This window comes from Microtus ochrogaster, chromosome 22 (genome assembly GCF_000317375.1).
Source record: "Microtus ochrogaster isolate Prairie Vole_2 chromosome 22, MicOch1.0, whole genome shotgun sequence".
Taxonomy (NCBI): Eukaryota; Metazoa; Chordata; class Mammalia; order Rodentia; family Cricetidae; genus Microtus; species Microtus ochrogaster.
The window spans coordinates 1,713,268-1,739,148 of record NC_022023.1 but is presented as its reverse complement, the minus strand read 5'-3'; the positions used below and the strand labels follow the sequence as shown (position 1 = coordinate 1,739,148).

The 25,881-nt window shown below is 40.2% G+C and overlaps 1 protein-coding gene and 1 pseudogene across 10 annotated transcripts in view; one reads left to right on the top strand and one right to left on the bottom strand.

The window, feature by feature from the left end:
* Emsy (EMSY, BRCA2 interacting transcriptional repressor) overlaps positions 1 to 25,881 on the bottom strand; it is a 70,318-nt gene that overhangs the window by 17,047 nt on the left and 27,390 nt on the right. For all 10 annotated transcript variants that reach the window (XM_013350166.2, XM_026784256.1, XM_026784252.1 and 7 more), the window contains 6 exons: positions 21,845 to 22,099; positions 18,575 to 18,724; positions 16,225 to 16,395; positions 8,090 to 8,226; positions 5,287 to 5,460; positions 4,537 to 4,735 (listed from right to left, as the gene is read on the bottom strand). In XM_013350166.2, coding sequence (XP_013205620.1) covers positions 4,537 to 4,735; positions 5,287 to 5,460; positions 8,090 to 8,226; positions 16,225 to 16,395; positions 18,575 to 18,724; positions 21,845 to 22,099 — 1,086 coding nt within the window. The remainder of the gene's footprint in view (positions 1 to 4,536; positions 4,736 to 5,286; positions 5,461 to 8,089; positions 8,227 to 16,224; positions 16,396 to 18,574; positions 18,725 to 21,844; positions 22,100 to 25,881) is intronic.
* Positions 22,128 to 22,819, top strand: LOC101988449 (annotated as a pseudogene).

The following is a 25,881-nucleotide window of genomic DNA, read 5'->3' as shown; positions in this document are numbered from 1 at the left end:
GTGCTAACCACGTAACATCTCCTCAAATACAACCATTCCATAGGGACTGGGAGACTGTGCCATCTCTTTCTGTCTACATGGAACAACCCCAACCATTACGATACAAAATGAGAATGTGACCCTAGGAGAAAACCCTTCACAGTCTCCCCCTCTTGTGCTCTTTTGGCTTAGGCTCAGAACTAGTGATGATTCGATCACAGGACACTTGGAGGCTGATCTGACTGCTACTACTTGTTTCTGCAATGTGCACTCAGGTGTCCAGCCTTCCGACACTTTAACATGACAATGTAGTCTGGCATGCCTAGAACTAGACCTTCATACTTCTCAAGGATGGTAGCCTGCTGCAGATTTTCCTTACATGTTATAACAATTATTTATTGAATGTCTTCTATGTTAGGTACCAGAAATACATACTTTAGTGTTACATTCAAAGGCAAACCCAGGCATCTCTATGCCTTTGTCATAAACTGTCTATATCACACTTCCATAGTCTCAAGACCTCTCGGTCAGAAGGGATTTAAAGGTCAGTGTTACCATCCATTCACCCTAGAGTCCCACAGGACCCACAGCTCTCTAACAGTTCCTTCATTTCTCTTGTGCTGCTGTGATATAAAGATCTCCCTGTGGTTTCTACAATAGTACTATTGTCTCTCCACTTACCCACAGAGACCCAAACACTTCCATCATCTATATCACAGATTGCAACATGACTAACGGTTCCCAGACTACTCCCAACCAATCTATCCCCACCAATCCTTCCTCACAGAAAATGATTCCCAGATGTTTACCTCCCTAAGCCAGCTCTTCTAAGCTAAGCCCAAGTTGTTCTATATTCCTTCTATGTGACAATATAAACCTTCCCTCTGAAGTATTACCCCAATGTTCTAGAGAACATCAATTCCACAAATTTTCTGCAAAAGAGGGTTCTATTGTCAAAAACACTGGGAAACATTTTATATTATGTAATTATATATCCTAGTTTTCATCCTTAACAATATAAATTACCAAATAAATTAGCTAATGAAGTTCTGGGGGGGGGATTTTTTTTTTTTAAATTGTCTTCACTCTAAATCCCTAAGATGATGGATCTCCAGGGACTGAGTTCTGACGTAAAACAATGTCTTTATGACACTTATTCTCACATCTGCCTCATGCCCAGCTCCTTTAGATCTCTACTCTGAATTCATCTCCCTGTTTTCTTCTGGTTTGCTTAATATAATCTTGCATTTAATCCACTTTAAAACCTTTTAGATGGACGGTGGTGGTGCACACCTTTAATCCCAGCAACTGGGAGAGAGAGGCATAGAGATCTCTCATGTCAGTTTGGTCTATAAAGCAACTTCCAGGACAGCTAGGGGTACAAAAAGGAATGGGAAAAAAGCACTGAAAACAAAAATATATGGTCTGATTTCCAGTGAGTGACTTAGGCAAAAGTGTCTTTGATCTAAGAGTCTTGGTTAACTCACTGTCTGTTGGTATCCAAGCAACAGTCAAGAGCTCCTGCAAGGTTAGGAGAAACTGCAAAGGGGATACAATGGTTTGGAATGAGGGAATTAAAATGAGTTTATAGGCATGAAGCTTACTCATTCCCTGGTTATTATTATCCTTGAGACAATAACAGAGAAGGAAATAATAATAAAAGTACAAAACAAAGTGATTAACATTTAAAAAGAAGTATCAGAAGCATAATATGGTATGATGAGCCCTGCCAGGGTGGTCAAGTCTCACATCAGGAGGACGTCCATGGTGTCTACCCTACCTATGAAGACACCGTTCAGGATTCAGCTATGGGGCTGAGATGTCTCCTTGTGGGGGTGAATATACTAAGAAGGAATCTTAGGACTTTTGAAGCAAAAAAGAAAAAAGAAAAAAAAAAGACTGATTCTTCCTTAGAATAGAACAAAGAATAATGAACTTTAAAGAATCATCTACAGATGTTACATCTGTGGATAAGTGACTAATGAGGAACCCTGTGGGTACAGCCTCGGAGTAACTCCTCCCAGAGAGGGATGCGCTAACTTCACAGTGGGGAAAACCAGAAGCAGGCGTCCTAACCAAGTGTTCATCTTATCAGTGTGGCAAATGGCTAATCAGGGTCACACAGTGACAAGAGGAGGGGCAAACGGAAGAGGATGGCTGCATGCAATACAGCGGAGCATAATGTGTGACCCTGGCTGGACATGACTAGGAGACATAGCCATAGGAGCATCACTTAGCAACTGGTAGTATGGCAACATGAATTATAAATTAAATAATAGTACTATTAATGACATTAAATTTCTTGACTTTGATAATGGTGATTTAGTAGCAAAAAGGATAGCCTATAACAAACAGAGACCTAAAAATGTAATTTAGAGGTAAAAGGATTTGGTACCTATAACTACTCTCAACTGGCTGAAAGAAAACTTTAAAATTGTACACACATGCAATGGACACAACAGAAAAGAAACTAGAGACAGAAGCAGTAATGCAATGGTGTGGATATTGTTCACTGGGAGAGCATATGTTTAGCCAGGTATAAGGCTATAGGTTTCATCCTCAGAACCAAAAAAATAAAATACAAAAATAAAACTGGAGAGATAGCTCAGTGGTTAGGAACACTGGCTGCTCACAATTGTGTATAACTCTAGTCCCTGAAGAATGAATGCTCTATTCTGACCTCTTCCAGAACCAGGCAGGCACATCAGTACATAAATATACATGCAGGCAAAACACTCTTACACATATAGAATAAATTAAAAAAAATAAAGCCTCCAATCAAGCAAACAAAACAAAATATAAGTAAATAGAAATCAGTGGTAATAAGAGCTACACATAACTAGTTTACATACAGATTCACACTCAGCAGGAAGATAAAACAGATATTAGTAAAGTACATTGAAAGTTATTATAATCCCTGATGACAGGTTGAAGAAAACTATCTACTTTCTAAAATCGGTGTTGTGGTGTTTATTGAAATCAGCAGCTTTTTCTGTAATTAACAAGCTTTCAAAGATCATCTTAAAGTCGACTTGTTTTGTGAATGAACGTTTCTCATTTTCTTGGAGTGTGGACTTTTAGCCTTCGGAATAATTTTGTTCGTCACTAACAAAAACTTGTATGCTGCAATTGTAGGTAAATCTTTTTAAATCTCCTGGTGTGGTGGTACCCCTGTCCGCCCAGCACTAGGAAAACAAAAGCAGGTGGAGCACAAGGCCAAGGTCACTACAGAGAGGAAAGGCAGGTTGGGCTGTGCAGAACCCTTTCTCTAAGGCGGGGGCAGGAATGAGGCAAGAACTGTATTTTACTCAATATTTATAGGGTCTAACAAAGTTCTTAGTGCATAATACAAGCCAACAAATATTTTTCAACAAACTATATAAAACAAATATGAAGGCATTGTTAAAGAATTAAAAATAACGAAGGGTATGATATCAAAAAAATGTGCTTTCTAACAGTGTTTAAAAAAATAAAAAAGCAGCAGGCATGCCAGCAAGGCTGGTGCAGAGGAAGAGAGGGACAAGGACTAGGGGAAAAAGAGTGTATAAGAGTGCACAGACATAAACATAAGCAGAAAAACTCTAATCCAAAATGCTCCATGAACTGAAACTTTCTGAGCTAAGTGACACGACCAGCAGAAAATCCCACATCAGACCTCACAAGACGGTCAGTCAGAACATGTGCAGGAAAAAAACCTGGAAACTTACCCTCTGACTAAGTGTATAAGGTTTATAGGAAACATATATGAATATCATGTTTAGACTCGAATCCCATCTGTAAGATCTCTCCACTCTCTCCCTCATGCATGCATTCACACACACGCATACACAAACACTAACACACAAATACAAAATCTGAAATCAAGACACTTGTTATCCCAAGTATTTCAGACAGGATCCTCAATTTGTAGCACCCAATAAGGGCAGTCAGGATAATTGAGTCATATGAACAGAAGACAATGTCTCAGAGCTTCAGAGTAGACCCCGAGTGTATATTCTGAGACTTCCTAGATAAACGTCATAATGATGGTAATACTGAAAATTATCTCCTACTGTGATATTCAGTTTCTAATAACTTTGAGGGTTAAAGGAAATGTTACTCATAATTAGGCAGAATAACAAACATAAACTAGGACTCCATACAAACAGGATGCACAGCTACCCACCTACTGCTCACCTCTGGCCACCCTGACTCTTCCTCAAGGTTCAGCAATAATCAATTCTAAAAGCATATTCCTTTCTTATATACTTCTTCTACTTACCCAAACCAAAGAGTAGAATATAAGCATTATCATCTGGAAACTACAGCTCTGCCCAGATCAATACTACCTACCTGATAAAAACATCACCTTTAATCTATCAACAATTTGATAAACATTTGACACGAGGTAAGAATGGTAAGCTATATCAAAATGAAACATCAACTCGCTTATTAAACAGGCAAAATCAAATCAAATCAAAAGAACTACGAGCATACAAGTTTGGTCTGGAGTCCCTAGAGGAAACTGAGGCACAGTGTTATCAGGGTTTGTGCAATCAGAAGTACAATAAGTCTTACCTTGGGAACTCTGGGAGGACTCCGTGGAAGAGGAACTACTATCTGTGTAACCCTGTGGTTCTTCTTTTCCTTCCTGAGCAGATGAATTACCGGCCTCTGCGACCCTGGATGCTTGCTGTAATGTTTCTGTTACCAGCTGCCTTGTTTGTTCACTAACAACTGTAGCTTGAAATGTCACTGGTTTGGGTTTAATGAGAACCTAGAAGAAAATCAGAAACATGCCTAGATGAAATGTCAGAGCACCATTTAAATACTAAGCTAGCCAGGCACAGTGCTTTCTGTCTATTACCCCAGCACTCGGGACGGGCTAGAAGACTGTCACTAAGTCCAAGACAGCTGTGGCTAGAACGGAATCTCAAAAAGAGACAAAGAACAACAGAAGCTAAACTTGTGGGCCATTTCCAGATAAAGAAATTATCATCATGCATATTTATTATTAGGTTTTGGGTCCGGTATTGCTTACCAAAGACTATTTCACTCCACAGATGAACAAGAAGCTAAGCTATGCACAATATTTTAAATGGGACATGCTAAACTGCAACAGATATGGTTCTTTTTATTTTTGTGTGTGTCTGTGTATGTATATGGATGCCCTCAGGGGCCAGAAGAGGGTTTTGAATCCTCTAGAGCTGGAGTTCCCAATGTGAGTACACAGAATAAAACTCTGATTTTTCTGGAGAAAAGAAAATTTCTACCTGAGAATTTTAAATATTCAAAAGGCAAGAAAAGTTACCACATCTTACAACATACCTGCGTTTTTCCTTGTTGTCCATAGACAATTTTTGTGGGGATGATTTTAGCTGCTGGCTGGACTGTGGAACCTATTCCTTTGGGCTGTGTTACAATCATCTTGGTGATGGGTCTTGTAGCAGTAATGATAGCTGGTTTTGCTCCAGCTGGCACTGTCTGCAGAGTCTTTTCTCCCTAGATTGAAGCCAATCATTATTCAGTAGATTTATATGCATTTAAATTATTAAAACAAACAGACAACTGTCATTTTACTGAAAAAGGACAGAAAGATTTTGCCAGGATGGGAAAAGGACTGTAGATTATGCAACAAAGTACACAAAAGTGATTAAAAAATCCTGGACTTAGTTAAATATTGTAAGTCATCTGACCAACTTTCTAGCCAGAAGGGAAAAAAAAAAGAAATTAGGTAAGTTTTTAAAAATCACCACATCTGAGAACATCTAAGAACTTATACTGCCCTACTCATAGAATACCTATATTAAAACAGAAATTTCTGGAAGAACATACACTAAAACCTTAACAACTGTTATATCTGAGAGTTGAAATTGTAAGTCATCTCCCACACTAATTTTTACTTTTTAATAACCTGAAGTGAATTATTTATGTAACAAAAAAATGGTGCAGTATACCACAGATAAACATACACAGACAAATAAGGAGCACAGAGCAGGATGCTGTAGAAAGAACTATGGAGAGATAGAAAGACAAACAATATTGACATTCTTTCCAAGGTTCCATGGAGGGAAGGGGGAAGAAACTTACAGCACTTCTCATGTCTTACCAGTACGTATGAATACCACTTTAGTCTATTACAGATTCAAGCCCATTAACCTTTCACCGTCTTCTGAATTTTCACCTGCTTTATTCTGTCTGTCTCTCTTTCTGTGTGTGTGTGTGTGTGTGTGCGCGCGCGCTGCTAGAGACTAAACCCAGGGCTTCAGAGATGCTAGGTAAATGCTCTACCACTAATCCTTACCCTCAGCCCTTTGTTTTCTTCTGAAGTACCAGTTTCTGGTCACAGTTTTAATATCAGCACAGTTTTATAATTTTCAAATTAAATATCATAAAAGTGAGCAGTTTTCACATTAGCAGTTTTTTACTTTTAGCTATCATCATCATAGATGTGTAGCTTTCAAACTTAATGGTGGTAAGCTGAAAGCAACAGGTGAGCTGTCTAAAGAGTAGCCATTCAGAATTCATATCTACATCTGGGCCTAAGAATTATAAACCTAACTATCAGCTACAATTATCTAAAGGAAACAATGTGTCTAATTTCAGCTCACATCCTGACTGCAACAGTATTCCCAGAAAGAGCTGTGATTTGTCCTCCAATGGCCACTAGTTTGCAAGTATGCAGCCTGTCCAAGCACGGTGACCCACACAGAAACCACATGCAGCTTGCAGGATGTCATGTGGGAACGCTCCTCTGATGTAAGTGGGCCTGTATGGATGCAGGTGGGGAGTAGGAGCATGTGCTGTGTGCTCTGTGTGCTGATGACAAAGGTCCCATAGACCGATACACTTACTTACTGGCGTTTCCTGCCAAATTACTGCTTAGTATCTACTAGACAAAATTCAGACATGACTCTTAGATCTCCCATAGCAGACAAAATACCCTGCGGGAGGGAGGCAGTTTCAAGACAGGATTTCTCTGGGTAACAGCTCTGGCTGTCCTGGATCTCACAGAGATCTGCCTGCCTCTGCCTCCCAAGTGCTGGGATTACAGGTGTGCATCACTACCACATGGCTATACCCTTTTTTGTCTTATAAATTCAAATACTACAGAATCCTGGCTTTCCTACTGAATTGCTATGTAAATTCAAAAAGGCCTAATGTGGACCATTTTCAACATTACAAAAGATGTGGTGCATAAGCTTTTAGGATTGACTTCTAGTGAGGTCAGAAAAGGTAAAGATGCTTCTGAGCCTGAGTGCTTAAATGCCAACAACAGTAAGAAGCCAGTGACTGAGAACTTCCCATGTGTTGTTAGACACTGTTCTAAGCACTTTCAAAACACCCATCATCACCCCACTGTAGACATGAAGAAATAAAAGATTACAGTGGCTAATAAGCCACCCAAAGTCAAAGAACAGTGAGACAACAAAGCCTAAATGTGTCTAAATCCAACCTCTTAACAACTGCCTTCAGAGTTTAAAATGGGAAAAACGCAACAAATCCCCATCTATCAATTTTATCTTAAACTCAAATATTTCTGTTTGTCCAGCATATTTCAAACAAAGCCACAGAGAAACCCCGTCTCGAAAAAACAAAACAAAAAAAAACCAAACAAAAAAAAAAAAACAAAAACAAAAACAAAACACTAATCTACTGGCCATAAGCAGGAATAAAATTGTTCCAAGTCTTCCTGCAGTTAAGCATGAAACTGAGCAAGCAGACATGGTCACAAGCCACCTTCGCTATGAGCAGTTATGAACAACATGCTTTCAGACTACTGTGAAAATGGCATCAGAAGACAGACAGAGGTGATTCTATCACAGCACTAGAGACTCAAGCTGGTCCACCCACTATGGGGTTCTGACGTTGGATGGCCTTTAAAATATTTAGTGGAGTGATGGAGGAATGGCTCAGAGGTTAAGAGCACTGGCTGCTCTTCCATGGGACCCAGGTTCAATTCCCAGCACCCACATAGCAGCTCATAATTCTCTGTAACTCTGGTTCCAGGGGATCTAGTACCCTCACACAGACATACATGTAGGCAACACACCAATGTACATAAAATAAAAATAAATTATTTTTAAAAAATGTTTATTGGACTACTGAGTGTGTTCAAGGTCTTACTTACTCCAGCATTTAGCAATGTTGTGACAACGTTTTTGCCAGGGAGGCCTTGAATGGTCGTTCCTTTTCCTGTGGTCTTTTGAACAACAATCACATTGGGCTTGGAAGTCATTGGGATTGTAGTGATTTTGGTAGTCGTTCCTTAGAGAGTGGGAAGAAAAGGAGGCCTGAGTTAAGGACTAGTGATACTTGGTTGTTCCTGTTCATGATGTATACAAGTAATACATGACTACATAATGTCATCATTAGGTGATGTGAGTGTGATCCTAAGGACAAAATAAAGGCTTGGAATAGTAAATTCTAAATCACCCCAGAATAATAAATATTAAGAATTGACTCTTCTTTTTTAAAGGTTTCTAAGACAGTTTAACTATGTAGCCATAGCTGGGCTGGAATTCACTATGTAGACCAGGCTGGGCTCAAACTCAAAGAGATCTATCTGCCTACCTCTGTCTCTGTCTCCCAAGTGCTGGGATTAAAGGCGTGCACCAACACAACCCAGCAAGAAGTGAGTCTTAACGCAACCCTCTTCTGAAAATCTGAGGACCTACACCAAATTCCAAGTCTACAACTATCGCTATCCATTTCTCCATCAGCACTCTTTCCTGACTGGTTTAAAATTAAGCAGAAATCTTATGACACGTGTTCCCCTCAAATCTAATACTAAATTTATGTGGTCAGCATGATGGAAAAACTCTTCAAAAAAGGAACATTAGAGGCATATATCAAAATTCAATAAATTGTAGAAAGGATTTATGGAAAGACATAAAACAGTTGTGTGTAGTAGTCAAGGCCTATAATCCCAGCATCTGAGAGGTGAGGGCAGGAGGATTGTGAGTTTTAAACCAGCTTGCACTAGAATGAGACTCTACATTAGAAAAAACAAAAACAAGAAAAAGCTAACACAGATACGCAGATCAAGTGACAGTCAGTTTGAGCACCTAAGTGTGCACAGCTCTAGAGACTGAAAGGAGGAAGTAGACATCCAGGGCAAATTGTTTTCACCCATTAAGATCTACTTTCTTATTATACTAAGAGAGATAATTCAACCTCAGGAAAACAAGCACCTCACACTCTCCCTCATATTTGGATCCTTCATGCATGAAAATAAGGGAATGTGAGGGTCAACAGGTGTCAGCAAAGGAAGGAGAGCAGTGGTGGTACACACTTTAAACCCAGCACTCAGAGGCAGAGGCAGGTGGATCTCTGTGAGTTTGAAGACAGCCTGATCTACAAGAGTGAGTTCCAGGACAGGCTCCAATACTACAGGGAACCCTGTCTTGAAAAACCATTTAAAAAAAAAAGGAAGGAGGGCGAGCAAAAGGGACATCAAAGTGGAAAGGGCGCTACTAGTGGAAGCAGAAGGGAAGAAGGGAAGGACAGGGATGGGGCACAAGAGGGTAAAGAAACAACAAAATAATAGTTGTTTGAAAACAGCATAATGAGCCTAATCTTCTATAAGACAGATAAAAGATCTAATTTCCAAGTGTATATGTAACTCTACTGACAGAAATACAGTGTCCTTCCCTCTGGAATCTGCTTCTCTCCCACCTATCAAATCTATCTACTATCAAATTTGTGCTCTATATTCTAACTGTCCAAGTTAAAGGCCAGGTACAGACTTTGGATTCCTGCCTTGAGTCCCTGTACCTGCCAAAAAAAATATGACCTTTTCATGTCACTGATGGCTCGGTGTGTAGCCGAGGGTTCACCAGCAACTCGGCTCTAAACATGACAGCCACGCAAGCGCACTCAACACTGCTCTCCTCTGCTTCACTACTGCTCCTCCGTTTCACGTTTCTCCATCTCCCAGTTTTGATATTCTACACCAAACCCAGCATCCTAAATTAAGCCTTTATACCAAGACTCTAACAGGTTAACTTGGTTTTAAAGAGTATTCCTAATCTCCAACTCTTCCCTCTTGAAAGTCACAACCCTACGTGCGGGCTAACAGGGTGGCACAGCAGGTAAAGCTACTTGCTCACCATGCCTGATGACTGAATTCAATCCTTAGGCCCACAGGGTAGAAGGAGAGAACCAACTCCTGCAAGCTGTCCTCTGACCTCGGCACCTCCATTCCCCAAAAAAAATATCAAAACCAACCAACAAAAATAGCAGCTTACATAACCATATTAGTTCCTCCTGTTCAGGAACACAAACGGACGACAAACTATGAGGCTTCCCAGCACTGATCCACTAGGTCCACACTCCTGCTTGGAGCTTCCGAAGTTCCCACACTGATCCACTAGGTCCACACTCCTGCGTGGAGCTTCCGAAGTTCCCACACTGATCCACTAGGTCCACACTCCTGCGTGGAGCTTCTGAAGTTCCGACAGATTTTAAGATTGCTCCATCTACCTCTTTCCCTCAGTGTGCTGATCTCATACTGAGCATATTAGGCCCAATTCTACTTTTGCTCCTTAAATTTTCTGTGCCTAAGGAAGCAGGCAGATTCTACTTTTCTACAGGCCTGTGCAGTGAATGTTTAAATACAGAATGGGCACTCAACAAAAACACAACTTATTTGCAAAAATATTACATAAAGTTATATTATTTTCCACTGGAAAAATACTAACATTCCTTACTAGAATTTCAAACGAACATATTATAGGAAGTAATTTTACACCAAGAATAATAGGGTTCTAGTTCTAAGATTTATTCAGAAGGGGCCTGGGAGATGCTGTTCTTGCCAAGAACCTGAGGTCAGCTCCTAGCACCCACACGGGGCCTCATTACCATTTATAATTCCAGGTCCAAGGGATCCAATACCCTCTTATGACCTCCACGGGCACCAGGCACATACATGGTGAACAAATGAACACCACACACACACACACACACACACACACACACACACACACACACACACGGGCACGCAGACAAAACACTCATACACATAAAATAAATCTAAAAAATGTTTATAGAATTACGAAGCAATCTGATACACTGGGGCAAGCCTGTTATAATTCTTCACAATATACTTGCTGTTGTGTAGGAATATTCAATATCCAAAGCCTCATCCGGGCGTATGGGAAAAATCGTTTTCTTCCTTCAACTACACTGTTAATACATGAGCCACTATAAATCACAGGAACCAAGCTGCTCATCGCTCAGTTAAGGCAACTTTAACTCTTGATTAATTCTAATCCATCACATATGATGTGTAGGCCTTTCTAGACACTGGGAAATTATCAAATATTTGGTATTGGAAAAGTGGGTTTATAAAAATGATCTCAAACAATCATAAACTATGCTTTTAAATTAACACCAAAATATAAGGGTCTTTTGGTTTTAAGATAAAACTTGCTTAACAACTGGTTTTATTTACATGTACTGAAACATCTACTGAGTCCTTATAAAGGTTTTGCAACTTAGGAGACAGTCATAAATCAAGTCTACCAGTTTAACAAGGGGGATGGGAGGAGGTGTCAATAATACCAAATGGGAGGAAGAGGACTAAGAGGAAACAACAAGTATAATATTGCTTTAGTCTGGAACATCAATCTTTTCTAAAATAGCCAGTATTAAATGCCTGAAATTCCAGTGTACATGTCTGACCTATGGAGAAGTCTATGCAAAAAAAGTTACACATCCAAAAAGAAAAGAAGGCCATGGCTGTGATGTGGGAGTGTCATATATCAATCTATTGATTTCATTGGTTAAGCAATAAAGAAACTGCTTGGCCCTGATAGGTTAAAACATAGGTGGGAGGAGTAAACAGAACAGAATGCTGGGAGGAAGAGGAAGTGAGCTCAGAGAGATGCCATGCTCCCCTCTCCCGGGCGGACGGAAGAGCTCTGCTCTCTGAGGCACACTCAATGAAGCTCCGACCCAGGATAGACCCAGGATGGATGTAGGCTAGAATCATTCCCGGTAAGACTGATGCTACATAGATTATTAGAGATGGGTTGATCGGGATATGAGAATTAGCCTGTAAGGGCTAGAGTTAATGGGCCAAGCAGTGTTTAAAAGAATACAGTGTCCATGTAATTATTTCGAGGCATAAGCTAGCAGGCGGCTGGGGTGCTGGGGACGCAGCCCGGCAGCTCCTATTACAACAGGGCTGGGCTTTTGCAGTAGAGGATCTGCAGTTCTCATTATACAACAGAACCTGCACAAGCGGGCTAGCACCTTGTTTTCCTTTAGTTTGGTTTTTAAGATGTTTCTTTTGTAGTTCCAGGAATCAACCCCAGGACCTTGCTCACTCACACTCGGCAACTGTTCAGGTACCCGAGCTTCACTGCAGTCAATTTAGGATTCTTTTTTTTTCTCCAAGTTTTTTGAGGCGGGGTTTCTCTGTGTAGCCCTGGCTATCCTGGAACTCACTCTGTAGATCAGGCTGGCCTTGAAGTCGGAGAGTTGCCTGCCTCTGCCTCCCAAGTGCTGGGATTAAAGGTATGTGCCACCATTACTGCCTTCTGTGGATATTAAAAATGAAGCATATAAATCTTTTCCGTGTGCACTGATGTTTTGCCCACATGTATGTCTGTATGAGGGTGATGGATTCCCTGGAACTAAAGTTACAGAAAGGTGTGAAAAGCCATGTGGATGCTGGGAATTAAACCTGAGTCCTCTGGAAGAGGTTAAGAGCCAGTGCACTTAACCTCTGAGCCATCTCTCCAGTCTCAAATCTTTTTGTTGTTTTTTAAGATAGGGTTTCTCTGTGTAACAGCCCTGGCTGTCCTGGAACTCACTCTGCAGACCAGGCTGGCCTCAAACTCACAGAGATTCACCTGCCTCCGCCTCCAAAGTGCTGGGATTAAAGGCGTGTCCCACAACCTCCCGACCCATTTACCATTTTTTTTTTTTTGGCACATGCCGAATCCTATACATGTTTATATATCATAGCAAAACATACAGATTCTGGCACTTCAGAGAACTACCAACAGAGACTATATTTAAGGGTAAAAACAATGGAATCAAATAACAATTACATTACGATCACAATGGGTTCTCCGATAATGATGATGAATTCCAAAAATTCTTTACTTTGGGGGTGTGTGGGATGCTTAAACTGGAGAGGCAAAAGAACTGCAGGCTATATAGTTGCAGGTTAGGCCATATAGCTGGTGTGAGGCTAGCCTGGAATACACAGTGAGATCCTGTCTCCAACAGTAACAACAAACTATGAAACAAATCAAAACTATTACAGCCAGGTTTGGTGGTATGAGCCTACACTACTCTGAAGACTAAAGCCAAAGAATCACAAGTTCTAGGTCAGCCTGAGTAACTTGGGAAAAGCCTGGTTCAAATCTGAGGCTGAAAGGGGTGAGGATAGGGGCACTGAGAGGTGTGCTCAGCTGGAAGCCAGGGCTGGGGGTGGGGAGTGGAGTGTGAATATTATGGAATGCTGACTTAAATTTATTGGCTTAGATCCTACTATCCACAGCCTCTTTTTGTTTGTTTGATTTGGTTTTTCAAGGCAGGTTTTCTCTGCATAACAGCCCTGGCTGTCCTGGAACTTGCTTTGTAGACCAGGTTGGCCTCAAACTCACTGTCTCCTGAGAGCTGGGATTAAAGACCTGCGCCACCATAGTCCAGCTCCACAGATTTTTAAACCACTCTATCTTGGTTTCTGTGTGATATTTTATGCAGCTTTCCCCAAAACTAATTCAATAAATAAGCAGAAAAAACACGCAAGCAACAGTTCCTTGTTAGACACTGGGAAGATAAAGAACCATGGCCAAGTCTTGCCCAGGGCCTGCAAAATGCCCTGAGAGTTAAGACAATTAATTCAACCCAGAAGGAGCCAAACTTCTGCATAAAAGGAGCATTTTTCTACAGTCAAAATTCAACAACATTCACAATATATATATAATCTAAAAGTTTTGTGATGCATATGCATATAAATAACATGATTTCCATTTGTTTCTTCCAATAAAAATGAAAATACAACTTTTCTAAAAGGCACCATGGAAAATTTAACCTGCCTTCTAAAGTGTTATACAAAGGAAGCAAGAGCTTCACAAATAATATATATGTTCACCACAGGATTATTTATAATAACCAAACAAGAAAAACATCTAAAAGCCAAAAATTCCACATCTGTAAACAATTAAATCACTCAATAGTAAAAATATGATTAAATTATGGCACACAAGAGAATATTACATAACCATGGGGTAATCAAAATACATTTACTGATATGGGAAAATATCTAAATTGTTAATTAAAAACTGAATTTTAAATTACACAAAACATTATAGATTCTTAATTTTGCTTGTACCTTTCTAAATTCTCCCACAATTAGAGGAAGATTTTTTTTTTTGTTTCAAAGTCTTACAGCTCAGTGTCTGAGAATATTTTATCAAAAATGATTCTTTTGTATGGAGGACACAGGAATCAGAACCCACCACCTGCTCATAGATAAGGGCAGAAATTACTCAAATTTGTTCAATCAGGCTACCAGCTGATGCTGAGATTTTTTTTAATTACTATACTATAATCTCACTGTCATAGGACAGCAAGAATATAAAGTAAAAAAAACACTAATTTTTTTTAAAATAAAGATTGTGAAATGGGAGCCAGAAAAATGGCTCACTAGGTAAAAGTACTTGCCACCAAGTTAGACTGTTTTAACTCGAAGTGAATATATCCTACAAAGCTGGAACATTGTAATAATTCTCTCATGCAGAACCACCCACTCACTTCAAATAGCAACTAACCTTGAACAGTTTCCTCTTTAACACAAAGATGGTGTGTGTGTGTGTGTGTGTGCAGATAGATAGGTATCAGATCAAACCTCTGCTTCTAGGATGTGTGTACAATCTAATCTAGTAGAGAGCAGCAATGCCATAAATAAGGTCCCAGAAGAGACCTCCTGACATCTAGACACACCCGCAAGCTATACAGTACTATGAACTCAAGTAAGAAAGCTGCTCTGGGTCATAAAAAGCTACCTTCCACAGAAGTCAACTCTCTGAAATGTGTTTGAGCGAGAGCTTTATACTGTTGAAAGGCACTATCAAGTGATACATTAGAGTATTAACTGTTTTACTTATATATCCACTTAGAAGCTACAGCACAATGATCCCGTCCTCCTCAGGTTGGCAAGCACTGGGTTTTCTCACTCACACTCAAGAGTGGAGCCAAAATTAACAGCTTTGAATAGAGAGCTCTGTGCCAACGCCACGCTCTGTTCTGCTTTTTTCCATTCTCTGAGTTATCAGCGACATCAAATTACCGCCAGGAACTTTATTCCTCTCATTTTAAAAGTTAGAACAACTCACCTGGGGCAGACAAAACATGACTTGTCTACAAAAATAGTAGACAGCCAAAATCCATAAGGCTTGCTTAATCACATCATTTACATAATTTTAATTAAAAATAATAATCAATGAAAACAAATGTCACATTAACATTCCACTTCAAAATCTGTAACCCATATACTGTAAAGATTAATGTGCCAATAAAAACCAGGTACTGTTACAGCATACCAACAAATAGGCAGAGGCAGTTCTACTATCTCAGTAAAATATTTCTAAAAAGCAAATGGTACAAATGGTGCAGAAATAAAGATGTTCACTAAGCTAAAGTGGCATTAATGACTGAGACATTCGGATGCACATACAAGCTCTTCCACTGTCCTCTCTGCAGGCACTGGACACTATGTTACCTCTAAATCCTCAGGTCTCCTCTTATAAAACTGCCACAACACCTCAAGTTATACAGAGTCTAAAGGGGGTGACAAATGTGAGACTATTTTTTAAGTGAAAAATCACTATGTAAACATAAATCATAGCTTTGCACTGTGACTTACAACTAAATGCTCTTCCAACTTGAGACTTACCAACGGCTATATTTAATCACTACATATACAGTCTGAAAAGTGTCAAATTTTGGAGCAAAATCTGGTGTTAATAAAGTCCTGCTGTAGAGAAACATGGCCTTTTTAAAGATTTATTTATTTATTATGTATACAGTGCTCTGCCTATATGTATGCCTGAGTGCCAGCAGAGATCTCATTACAGATGGTTGTGAGCCACCATGTAGTTGCTGGGAATTGAACTCAGAACCTCTGGAAGAACAGCCTGTGCTCTTAACCTCTGAGCCATCTCTCCAGCCCCCAAACATGGCTTTTCTTCTAAATGAAAATCACCATTTTAGAGTGTGCTTTTAACACACTCTAGACATACCTACCAGAAACAATATTGCTGCTAATTATCTTGCCTCCCAAGGTAGCTAATGACTTGGGCACTACAGTAATGATGCTCCCACTGGTAGTTTTCACATAGGTTGCAGCTCCAGGGGTTGTGGCTACTCGACCTAAGGATGGGCTCACTGTTGGCCGGGTGTAGGTTGCCTGAGTACCTATAGGAAGTAGTGAAAAGAAAAACTGATCAAACTTTTCAACTAATAAAAAGAACTGTAACTGTACAATTTCACCATAGTTCAATGTCATATGTCACTAATAAAAAGAACTGTAACTGTAAATTTCACCATAGTTCAATGTCATATGTGTCACTTTAACTTGAAAATGGAACCTCAAGGTGTCAAGATGTCCATTTACAATTTTATAGCCAGTTTTCAATGTGTACAGCAAGGACCAATGCCAAGTCTATTCTAATTAGTTCCACACATAAAACTTTGTGACGTGTTGCATCAAATTACCAGCCCAAGGAAAGGTAGAGCATTCCCTTCCCTTCTCCTGCTATCATTCTTCCACTAGTTTTTACCTCAAAGCTTAAATGTAACCACCTTCCTGTCAAAGCCCTGTAGGTGTCTCTGTTACAGATATCTACGGTCCCTGAGTCTGTCTGATGCTGTCCCAGAGCTAAACTCAGTGACACCATTCGGCCAATTAAGGCAGTATCTGTCTTATACCCTGCTATTCTCTAAAGAGATTTTCATCTTTTCAAGGACCAACCCCATCATTCTACTAGAGATACAGCTGAAACTGCCAAGAACTATCAGGAAGTTTGCAGACTAAAATCACCTCTATTTGAGCATTTCCTCCACTTTAACTGGCCAGTTAGAAAATCTGTCTTTACATCTCTCTCCAAAGATTTTACACCTCTCCTACTATTTCTACTTTTCTCTCTCCCAGAGGATTGAAAACTCATCAGATGACCATGATGCCCTTTCATATAAACACAGGAACTCTGAACAACTACTCCTACAAGAAGGATCAGCCTCAGGGAAAGTGAAGAGGAAAAGGAGAAAGACTAAGATGGCAATTGCTTAACCTGAAGTGAGATTCGGAAAACACTGTAACAGTTATTTCCAAAATATCCCACCTTGAAAACAATACTTTTAGGGTAGGAAGTCACATGCTGTAAAAACTTAGAACCACTACAACCAGGGAAGTGGGAGGCGGTGGCAGGGAGGAGGCAGAAATCCTTAATGAATAAATAAATTAAAAGAAAAAAGAAAAAAATAAAATAAAATACTTGGATTTAGTAAAAAAAAAAAAAAAAAAAAAGAACCACTACAACCACAAGAGGAACAGTAAGAAGAATTTGTCTGATCACAGAATATATTCGAACCAGGAAAAAAAATTCTAGTGCAAAATAAACATGGTATAGGGCTATAAAGTTTGAATGTTTTGAATTATAACAACAACAACAACAAGCAAACAAAACAACTCCAGCTTCTGTTCAAAACAATTAAAGACAGAGAGAGAGAGAGAGAGAGAGAGAGAGAGAGAGAGAGAGAGAGAGAGAGAGAGAAACAATGTTGTACTATAAACACAGAAACATGACCCTGTTTTGCTATGTATGGGTCTATGGGTCTGACTTTTATGTAGGTCTGGGTATTTGAACTCAGGTTCTTACACTTGCGCCTTAACAAGTGCTTTTACATACTGAGTTATCGCCGTAGCCCCTGACTTGATATCATTTAACATGTATAAGGTTCACAAAGGGTAGTTATTGAAAATGTGCTTCCCTGCTCCCCCTCAAGCACGGGAACAACGGCATGCTCTAGTCTAGGTGGTCCCCACTACTCTGTGATGTGCACAGACTCTTGTGAGTGACATCCTTGATGGTGGGCACGTTTTCAGCTAGTCAACAAGTGCTGGCTGAGGACCTACATGTGGGGAATAAGATTTGTCCCTTATCCCATGAAGCTTACTGTCTATGTGGATGCCACTCAACCAACAACTACACGAGTAGAAACTGGAATACCTCACCGCAATGAAGAGAAATAACAGAGGACTATGAGGAAAAAATCAAAGAGGGCTAACTAACTTCAGGGCCGGGACAGAGTTCAGAGTCAGAAAGACCTGAAAACTGGGTGAGTGAGTGCTTCGGGTGCACCAGGCCCCTGGTCTGACCCCCGGCACCCAGGAGGTGGGGACTGGAGGGTCAAGAATGAGTTCAAGGTCGTCCTCAGCTACACAGAGTTCTAGGCTAGAGACCCTGTCTCAAAGCAAAATAAAAAGGACTTCTTTGTAGAACTTTCTCATCCCTTTCTCGATGTGCAAGTCATAACGCTGGCCTGGGGCGTGTTTGATGACATGAACGGATGGCCTGATGCTTGTGAGACTTACCAGTAGGAGTAGTTACCAGCTTAGTTGTCATGATTGCACCGTTACTGCTAACCACCATAATAGGGGAGTTGCTACTGGTGGGTAGAGTTGCAGTCACTGGTTTGGGTAAGATTTTACTTGGTTGAACCTGCTGTGTGATGATTTTAACACCTTTGAAAGAAAAAAGATAAATCTCAGTACAGATAATTGTAAAAGAATGCCACTTAGCCCAATAGGGCAACAGTTACACACGTCTACTGAGTCTCACTCTAGAGATGCTTCTTTAACACTGATGAAACTCTAAGCTTTCGTCGCTCAAATTTCTCTTTCCTAAATCCTCCCAATGCAAGAATGCAGCTAAATTATTTTAACAGATTTCTTAAAGAAAACTAAACCTGAACTTTTATCTATAATACGAGTTTACAAATGAGTTAGCAAAAGCAAATAATCTGTTTCATCCAAGTACTTGAGAAGAAAGGACTAGTATAAGGCATCACGAGTCCACACAGCCCTTACAGCAGCAACAAAGACGTATCGTGACTCGGAACTGACGTGATAAGCTGATAAACAGTTAATAGGCTAAGCACAGTTTTTGTTTGATTTGTTAAACGGCTGACTGATCTCTCATTTGTTTTATATTGAAATAGGATCTTATTATATAGCCACGGATGGCCTGAAACTCACTGACTAGTCCAGCCGGGCCTGGAACTACAGATCTTACTGCCTTTGCCTCCTGGGTGCTGGGATTACAGATGTGTGCCATTATGCGCAGCTTAAAAATCTTTTCATGCTTTTGTTTTTGTTAGAACTGTTGAACCCAGGGATTCACACATGCTAGGCAAGTGCTCTTCACTAAGCTATATCCTGAAGTCCTAAAACAGCCTTCTGAAAAAAAAGTATTTTGTTTGTTTGGCTTTTTTCAAGACAGGGTTTCTCTTTAGCTTTGGGGTCTGTCCTGGAACTAGCTCTTGTAGACCAGGCTGGTCTCAACTGACAGAGATCCACCTGTCTCTGCCTTCTGAGTGCTGGAATTAAGGTGTGCGCCACTACTGCCCGGCTCTAAAAAAAAGTATTTTAATAACTCACTTTATCAAATGCAGAATGCCAAAAGAGGCCACACCAGTACTGCACCTATATAAAACATGCATGTGAAAAAGAATTCAAAGGCGATATGCAATAAAAACAATAAAAATGTTAAAGAAGCTATACTGGGACTTTTTAATTTTTTTAATTTTTATATTTACAATGTTATGATGTTTACACTGGCTTCCCAAACATAAAGTATTCATTAAAATGCATGAGATCTAGCTACACTTCTAAATCAGTGGTAACTAAAGAAGGAAAATTTAGTACCATTTCTCAATTGCCAATCTTTTAAAGAAAATACAGAAAGAAATATTCTCAACACAGAAAATTAAGAACTGCATTATTTCTGGTGTAGTGTGATAATTTATCTTGACTGTCAATTTGACAGAATTTAGAATCACCATGGGAGCAAACCTCTGGGCTTGGAGGAACTTTCTGGATTAGGTTAAGAAGGACGACCTACACTTCCTTGGCTCATCCTGGACTAAATAAAAAGGAGACAAGAACCGACCAGCAGCACCGCCTACTCTGCTGCTTCTCTGAGGACGCAATGTCAAGCTCCGGCCACCACCACTTCCCCACCACAGTCTCACTTCACGTAAGTAAGCCCTTCCTTTCCTAAATGGCCTCTGTCACAGCATCAAGGAAGCAACCAATGCAGGTGGTAACTTTTACTGAGAAATTACAAAACAGGTCTACGTATTTAGTAGCTTTAAGTAATTCTAAACTTCTACTAGCTAAGAAAGAAATTAAAATTACAGTATCTGGGCATAATTAGGTAAGTAACAACTCTTGTGACTATTTTTTTAATCTACAAAATAAAAATCAATTAGTATATACCTCATAAGGCTATTATTGTAAGGATTAAACAAACTTGTAAAGTTTCTAATACATGTTGAATTCAGTAAGTATTATGGAAACAGTTCTGAATATAATGAACCATAAGCAGTAAGGTCATCCAAGGAAAATTATTTCTAGTATTTCTTACTAACGAACAATAATCCTGTATAATGTCCATGCAGAAAAAGGCTCCAAGAAATAACCACACACAAGAAAATTCCCAAAATCAAAAGGCAATTCTACTCAGTCCTATGCCAACCACACAAACACATTTCCAAAGAGGGAAAGCCAACCACACAAACACATTTCCAAAGAGGGTCTTAACAACTCTGATCTCTCAGAAAGTGGCAGGCCTGGGAAGCCACCCTCTAAAGGACTAAGTCACTCTGGAGCGCTACGTCTAGTGGGATGGCGTGAGGAGCTCTTCAGTCCACACAATGGACTAATGGAGTTACAAAGCAACCACCACTGAAAGGCTCTGAGGACCATAGGGCAGCCCCATGGGTCAGAGAACTGACATCAAGCCTGATCATCTAAGTTCCACCCCAAAGACCCACATGGTGGAAAAAGAGAACCTGTTCATGCAAGGGATACTCTGACTTCTACATGCACACCACTGGCACACATGTAGGCACAAACACATGTTCTTACTCAGAACATGTGCACATACACACATGTACACACCAAATATAAATAAAATGCAATAAAAAAAGAATGTTCTGTGTGGTGGTTTGAAAGAAAATGGCCCCCAAAGGGAGTGGCACTATTAGGTGTGGCCTTCCTGGAGGAAGTGTGTCTCTGTGGGCTTTGAAGTCTCATAAACGCTCAAGCCACGTCCAGAGAGGAAAAACCACTTTCTGTAGCCTGCATATCAAGGTGTAAAACTCTCGTCTTCTCCGCCACGTGAGCCTGTATGCTGCCATGTTCCACCGTGATGATAATTTACTAAACTTCTGAACTGTAAGTCACCTCATGAAACGTTTTCTTTTATCAAAGTAGCCATGGCCATGGTGTCTCTTCACAGCAACAGAAACCCTGACTAAAACACTCTGGAAAGGGGTTTTACGGCAAATAGCAAACAAAGAAACGTCTACCCAACCAAACCCAATAGTTAAAGTCACGTTCCGTGACATCTGAGACAAAACCGTTTCTCTTTCCCTCCCTCAGCTCTGCAGTTACAAAGAGCATGGTCCCTTCTGCACAGCTCTTAGCCAGAGGACATTCTTTTCAGGAGAAGCAGGACTTCAGCTTAGCCTCCTCACAGCTGCTTAACGCCAACTGAAATACCACAGAGAATATTTCCAACCCATAGTAGAATCCAATAGAAACAAACACCAAAAGGACCACAAAACCCTCTAAACTTACCTGACTCCTGCTTGATCTGAATGGTAGGCTTGATGCCAGGTGGCAACGGTGACTGCTGTGGCTGCTGCTGCTGAGACACTGCGGAAGGCTGGGCCACGGGCTGCTGTGTCTGCTGCTGCACTTGCTGCAGCTGCTGCTTAGGAGACTGCTGATGCTGTTTAGGGAACTGTGCGAGAATCTGGGTGGGGGCACTCACTAAGCTTTTGGGGGAAGGAAGTCGTGTCGATGCCATTTTGATTGCTGATGTGGATACACCTACAGAAAAGTAAAGAAGATTTAGGGCTTTGGGGATTTTCAGATTTCGGCTCAGAGGAAGCCACGGTACAACTTTCTTCAGTCATTCCAAATTGGGTTCACCTGACACCAGCCACCTCCACCATGCCACCCAAAGTCATGCACCTGATGTGCACTGGAGGTGAGGTCAGCGCCATCCACCTGGGCCCCAAAATTGTCCCTCCGGGTCTGTCTCCAAAAAAAGTTGGTGATGACATTGCCAAGGCAACAGGTGACTGGAAAGGTCTGAGGGTTACACTGAAACTGACTGACAGTCCAGAACACAGAGGCCCAGGTGGAGGTGGGGCCCTCTGCCTCTGCCCTCCAAGAAGCCTCCAAGAGACAGAGAGACGCAGAAGAACATTAAACACAGTGGAAATATCATGTTCCACAAGATCGCCCACATTGTCAGAGATCTTTCTGGAACTATTAAAGAGATCCTGGGTACTGCACAGTCGGTGGGCTGCAATGTGGATGGCCGCCACCCTCATGACATCAACAGTGGAATGCCCAGCTAGTTAAGAAGCAACAAGAGAAAATATTTCAATAAAAAAACCATTTGATAAAAAAACAAAAACAAAAACCATCAGCCAACTAATGTCTTGGATACATGAAGGATCAAATGTAAGGTCAATTATTATTAAAAAAAAAAAAAACATTTACTAAGTAGACCAACTACAGTGCCCACTCTTGGTTATATGATAGTCTTGCTTCATTGACAAGCTTCTAATTTTTCTGTAACCACCTTACTTATTCTCATTGTAGTCTAATTCTAGCATCACTGCTGGCTGCTATTCTAACTCTTTCTTCCCTTTCTAACAAAGCAGCATCTTTCCCCTTGAGAACCCACAGACCTGGGCATTGGCATACACTTCCAGGGAAGCCTGTCCCTAAGTCAGCTCTAGAGGATAATTCTCAATTGACCTAAGCTTGCCATGGTACTCCATTACTTTTCCAGCAATAAGGTAAAACTAGTTATAGCCAACATGCTATGAGAGGAATCTTCCTGGAGAACATCTAGGTAAGGTATTCTCTCTTTTCTAGGATTTTTTTTTTGTTTTCCCTTGGTATTTTCATGGCTATGGTGCCTACAGTGTATGCATCTAACCAACAGCAGAGTTACCCAAGGGGAAAAAAAATCCTTACTGGCCCAATGATTCACCCAACTTAACTGAAGACTTCTGTCTTATGAACTTCTGAAACAGTAAAGCTTCTTAGAACACCAATCAGTCAATTGGTGCTTACTTATGTGTAGTCATTCATTCAATCACTCTTCACATTTTGCAAATAAATTTAGACATTAATCCAGTCAGACTCAGAATAAGTAATTTATTATACATTTGGATGCACAAAAGAATGAAGGGAATACTACTAAATCAAACATGTTAGTCTACCTTTGGAAGAATTATGAATGAAGCTACATTAATAATTTTGGTTAAATATGTGTTATGGTTTAAGTATATACCAGAGTCCACGTATTAAAATTCAACCCCAATGTAAAGTCTTAAAAAGCTGGAAAAGTCAACTGACTTAATGACTACAGTTTAGAACAGAGCCTTTAGAACACCATAAAACTAAGCATGGTAGACTGAGGATCAGTGGCTTTTTAAGAGAAAAAGCACTCAGAGAAGGCACACACATGCACTGCACTCCTTTCCTCTTGCCATGTGACCGCTGTGTACTCTCCTGAAGCTCTGAAAGTACATCACTAGATGTAAGTTCTTGAGCTTAGATTTTCAAACCATAAGCCAAAATAAACCATTTTCCATTATAAAGTTACCCAGCCTCAAATACTTCATTATACCAAATACAATATAAAATAGTTGAAAGCTGCAACAGGAACTTTAGGGAAAGAATGACACCCCAAAACCGTTTTTATGTAAGAAATTGTAAAGTTGGGCCAAAGAGACGGCTCAGTGGGTGAAGCATTTGCTGTGTAAGCTTGATGCTCTGATCTGATCCCCAAAGCCCACATAGAGGCGGAAGAAGAGCAGCAACTCCACAAAGCTGTCTTCCTCCTGCCACACTGTAACACACGCACACCTACGCACGCACACAAAGTGTAAGTGAAGGAAGGGAACACGTGAAAGTAAGAGCACTGCTCAAATTTTGTGTGTTTAAGAAAATAACAAAGGAAGGAAGCAGGAATGGGACAGCATACTAGTTACACAGTTCCATTTGTTTTAAATCTTAGAAATTATTCTTGTGTGAGATGGGTCCACAGATAAAGGAGACTGTCACGCCTAAGGACTTGCGCTGGATCCCTATGACCCACACGGTAGAAGGAGAGAACCAACTCCCAAAAGTCTCCTGACTTCCACATGTATGGCATGCATGTACATACTGACACAAATATATACAAAAACACATTCACAAATGACATAAATAATGCTTTTTAAAAAGGAAAGAAATTATTCCCCCATAATGTTCTGTTTTATTTTACATTGTTCTATCAACAAAGATAACAAAGACTTACTATTGACCAGGCATTGGTGAGATAATCTAAGACAATGTTCAAGAAGATAAAATGTGCACTGAGAACCCTCCCAGAAGCTCCCCTATTCCCACTGAAGACTCTTGCTCCAGTGCTGGTGGGCCCAGTAAAATTCACAAAGACATTTATCTAGAATATTAAAACCAGGAAATAATCTAAATGAAAAGTGAGTAAAAAATGGCTCAACAGAAACAGAATTAAACAACGATGAAAATAACTAAAGTGATCTAGAAACTAGAAACATGTCAATGATGCAAAACTGTAAGAAAATGCTATCAAATGGAGTAGGAACTGTCTATTACAGAGACATTAACAACATGGCCAGACTATTAAACAGGAAGTGTACTGCAATACTACTGCAGGCAACTGGTAGACTGGTTTTTTTTTTTTGTTTTTCTACTGTTCTCTAGAATTCCTGAATCCACTGGTTTCAAGTTTTAAAGACTTTAAAAACAAACATTGCTCAGATGTTAAATGTGGACAGTCATAAAATTGGGAGGACAGGGAATCTGACAAGGACAGAACCCTATGGAGTAAGAGAGGAGAACAGAGATTTCTTCAGAGCTGGTCTAAAAATAATGAAAGAAACAATACCAGCAGGTACAACATAATTGGAAGCAACGTACTGCATAAGCTGAAACAGGCTCGAGATAGGAGATCTAAGGTCAGCAGAAGACTGTCACACTATTGTGAAAGGAATTCATGATACCCATAGAAAACATGAGGAAAACCACAAAATGAAAGAAAAAAATTTCTTGCCACGTAAGAGAAGGTAGCAACAGAATAAAAAATGCAACCAACCTAACTAATTTGCAACGGCCCATTCTTTGGTCTTTGGAGAGCAAAAGAACATACCTGAGATGACCAAAAAGTTAGTTACAGCTTGGGATCTTGAGCAAAAATCCAGAAGAACCAAATAAGGAGCAATCCTCTAACAATAAACTGTTTTCAAACACACAGAAAACATACCAATTCACACCTCTCTCTATGATACCAGCACCAGACTTTCAAATACCAAATCACACATGCACAACAGCATGTACAATACGCTGTGAACCTTCCCCTAAGGAAAAGCCTAAGTGTGTGTCTATTTGCTTCCATGTTTATAAATGGAAGAACTTAGAAAGGACAGAACAAGGTGCAGGAGGTACAGAGAAGAGAAAACTGCAAACACTTCGTTCTCAGGCTAAGGGAGGGTGAGCAGGGAAGTCTTCGCTGACCTAATACACTTTCTCTCTCTCTCTCTCTCTCTCTCTCTCTCTCTCTCTCT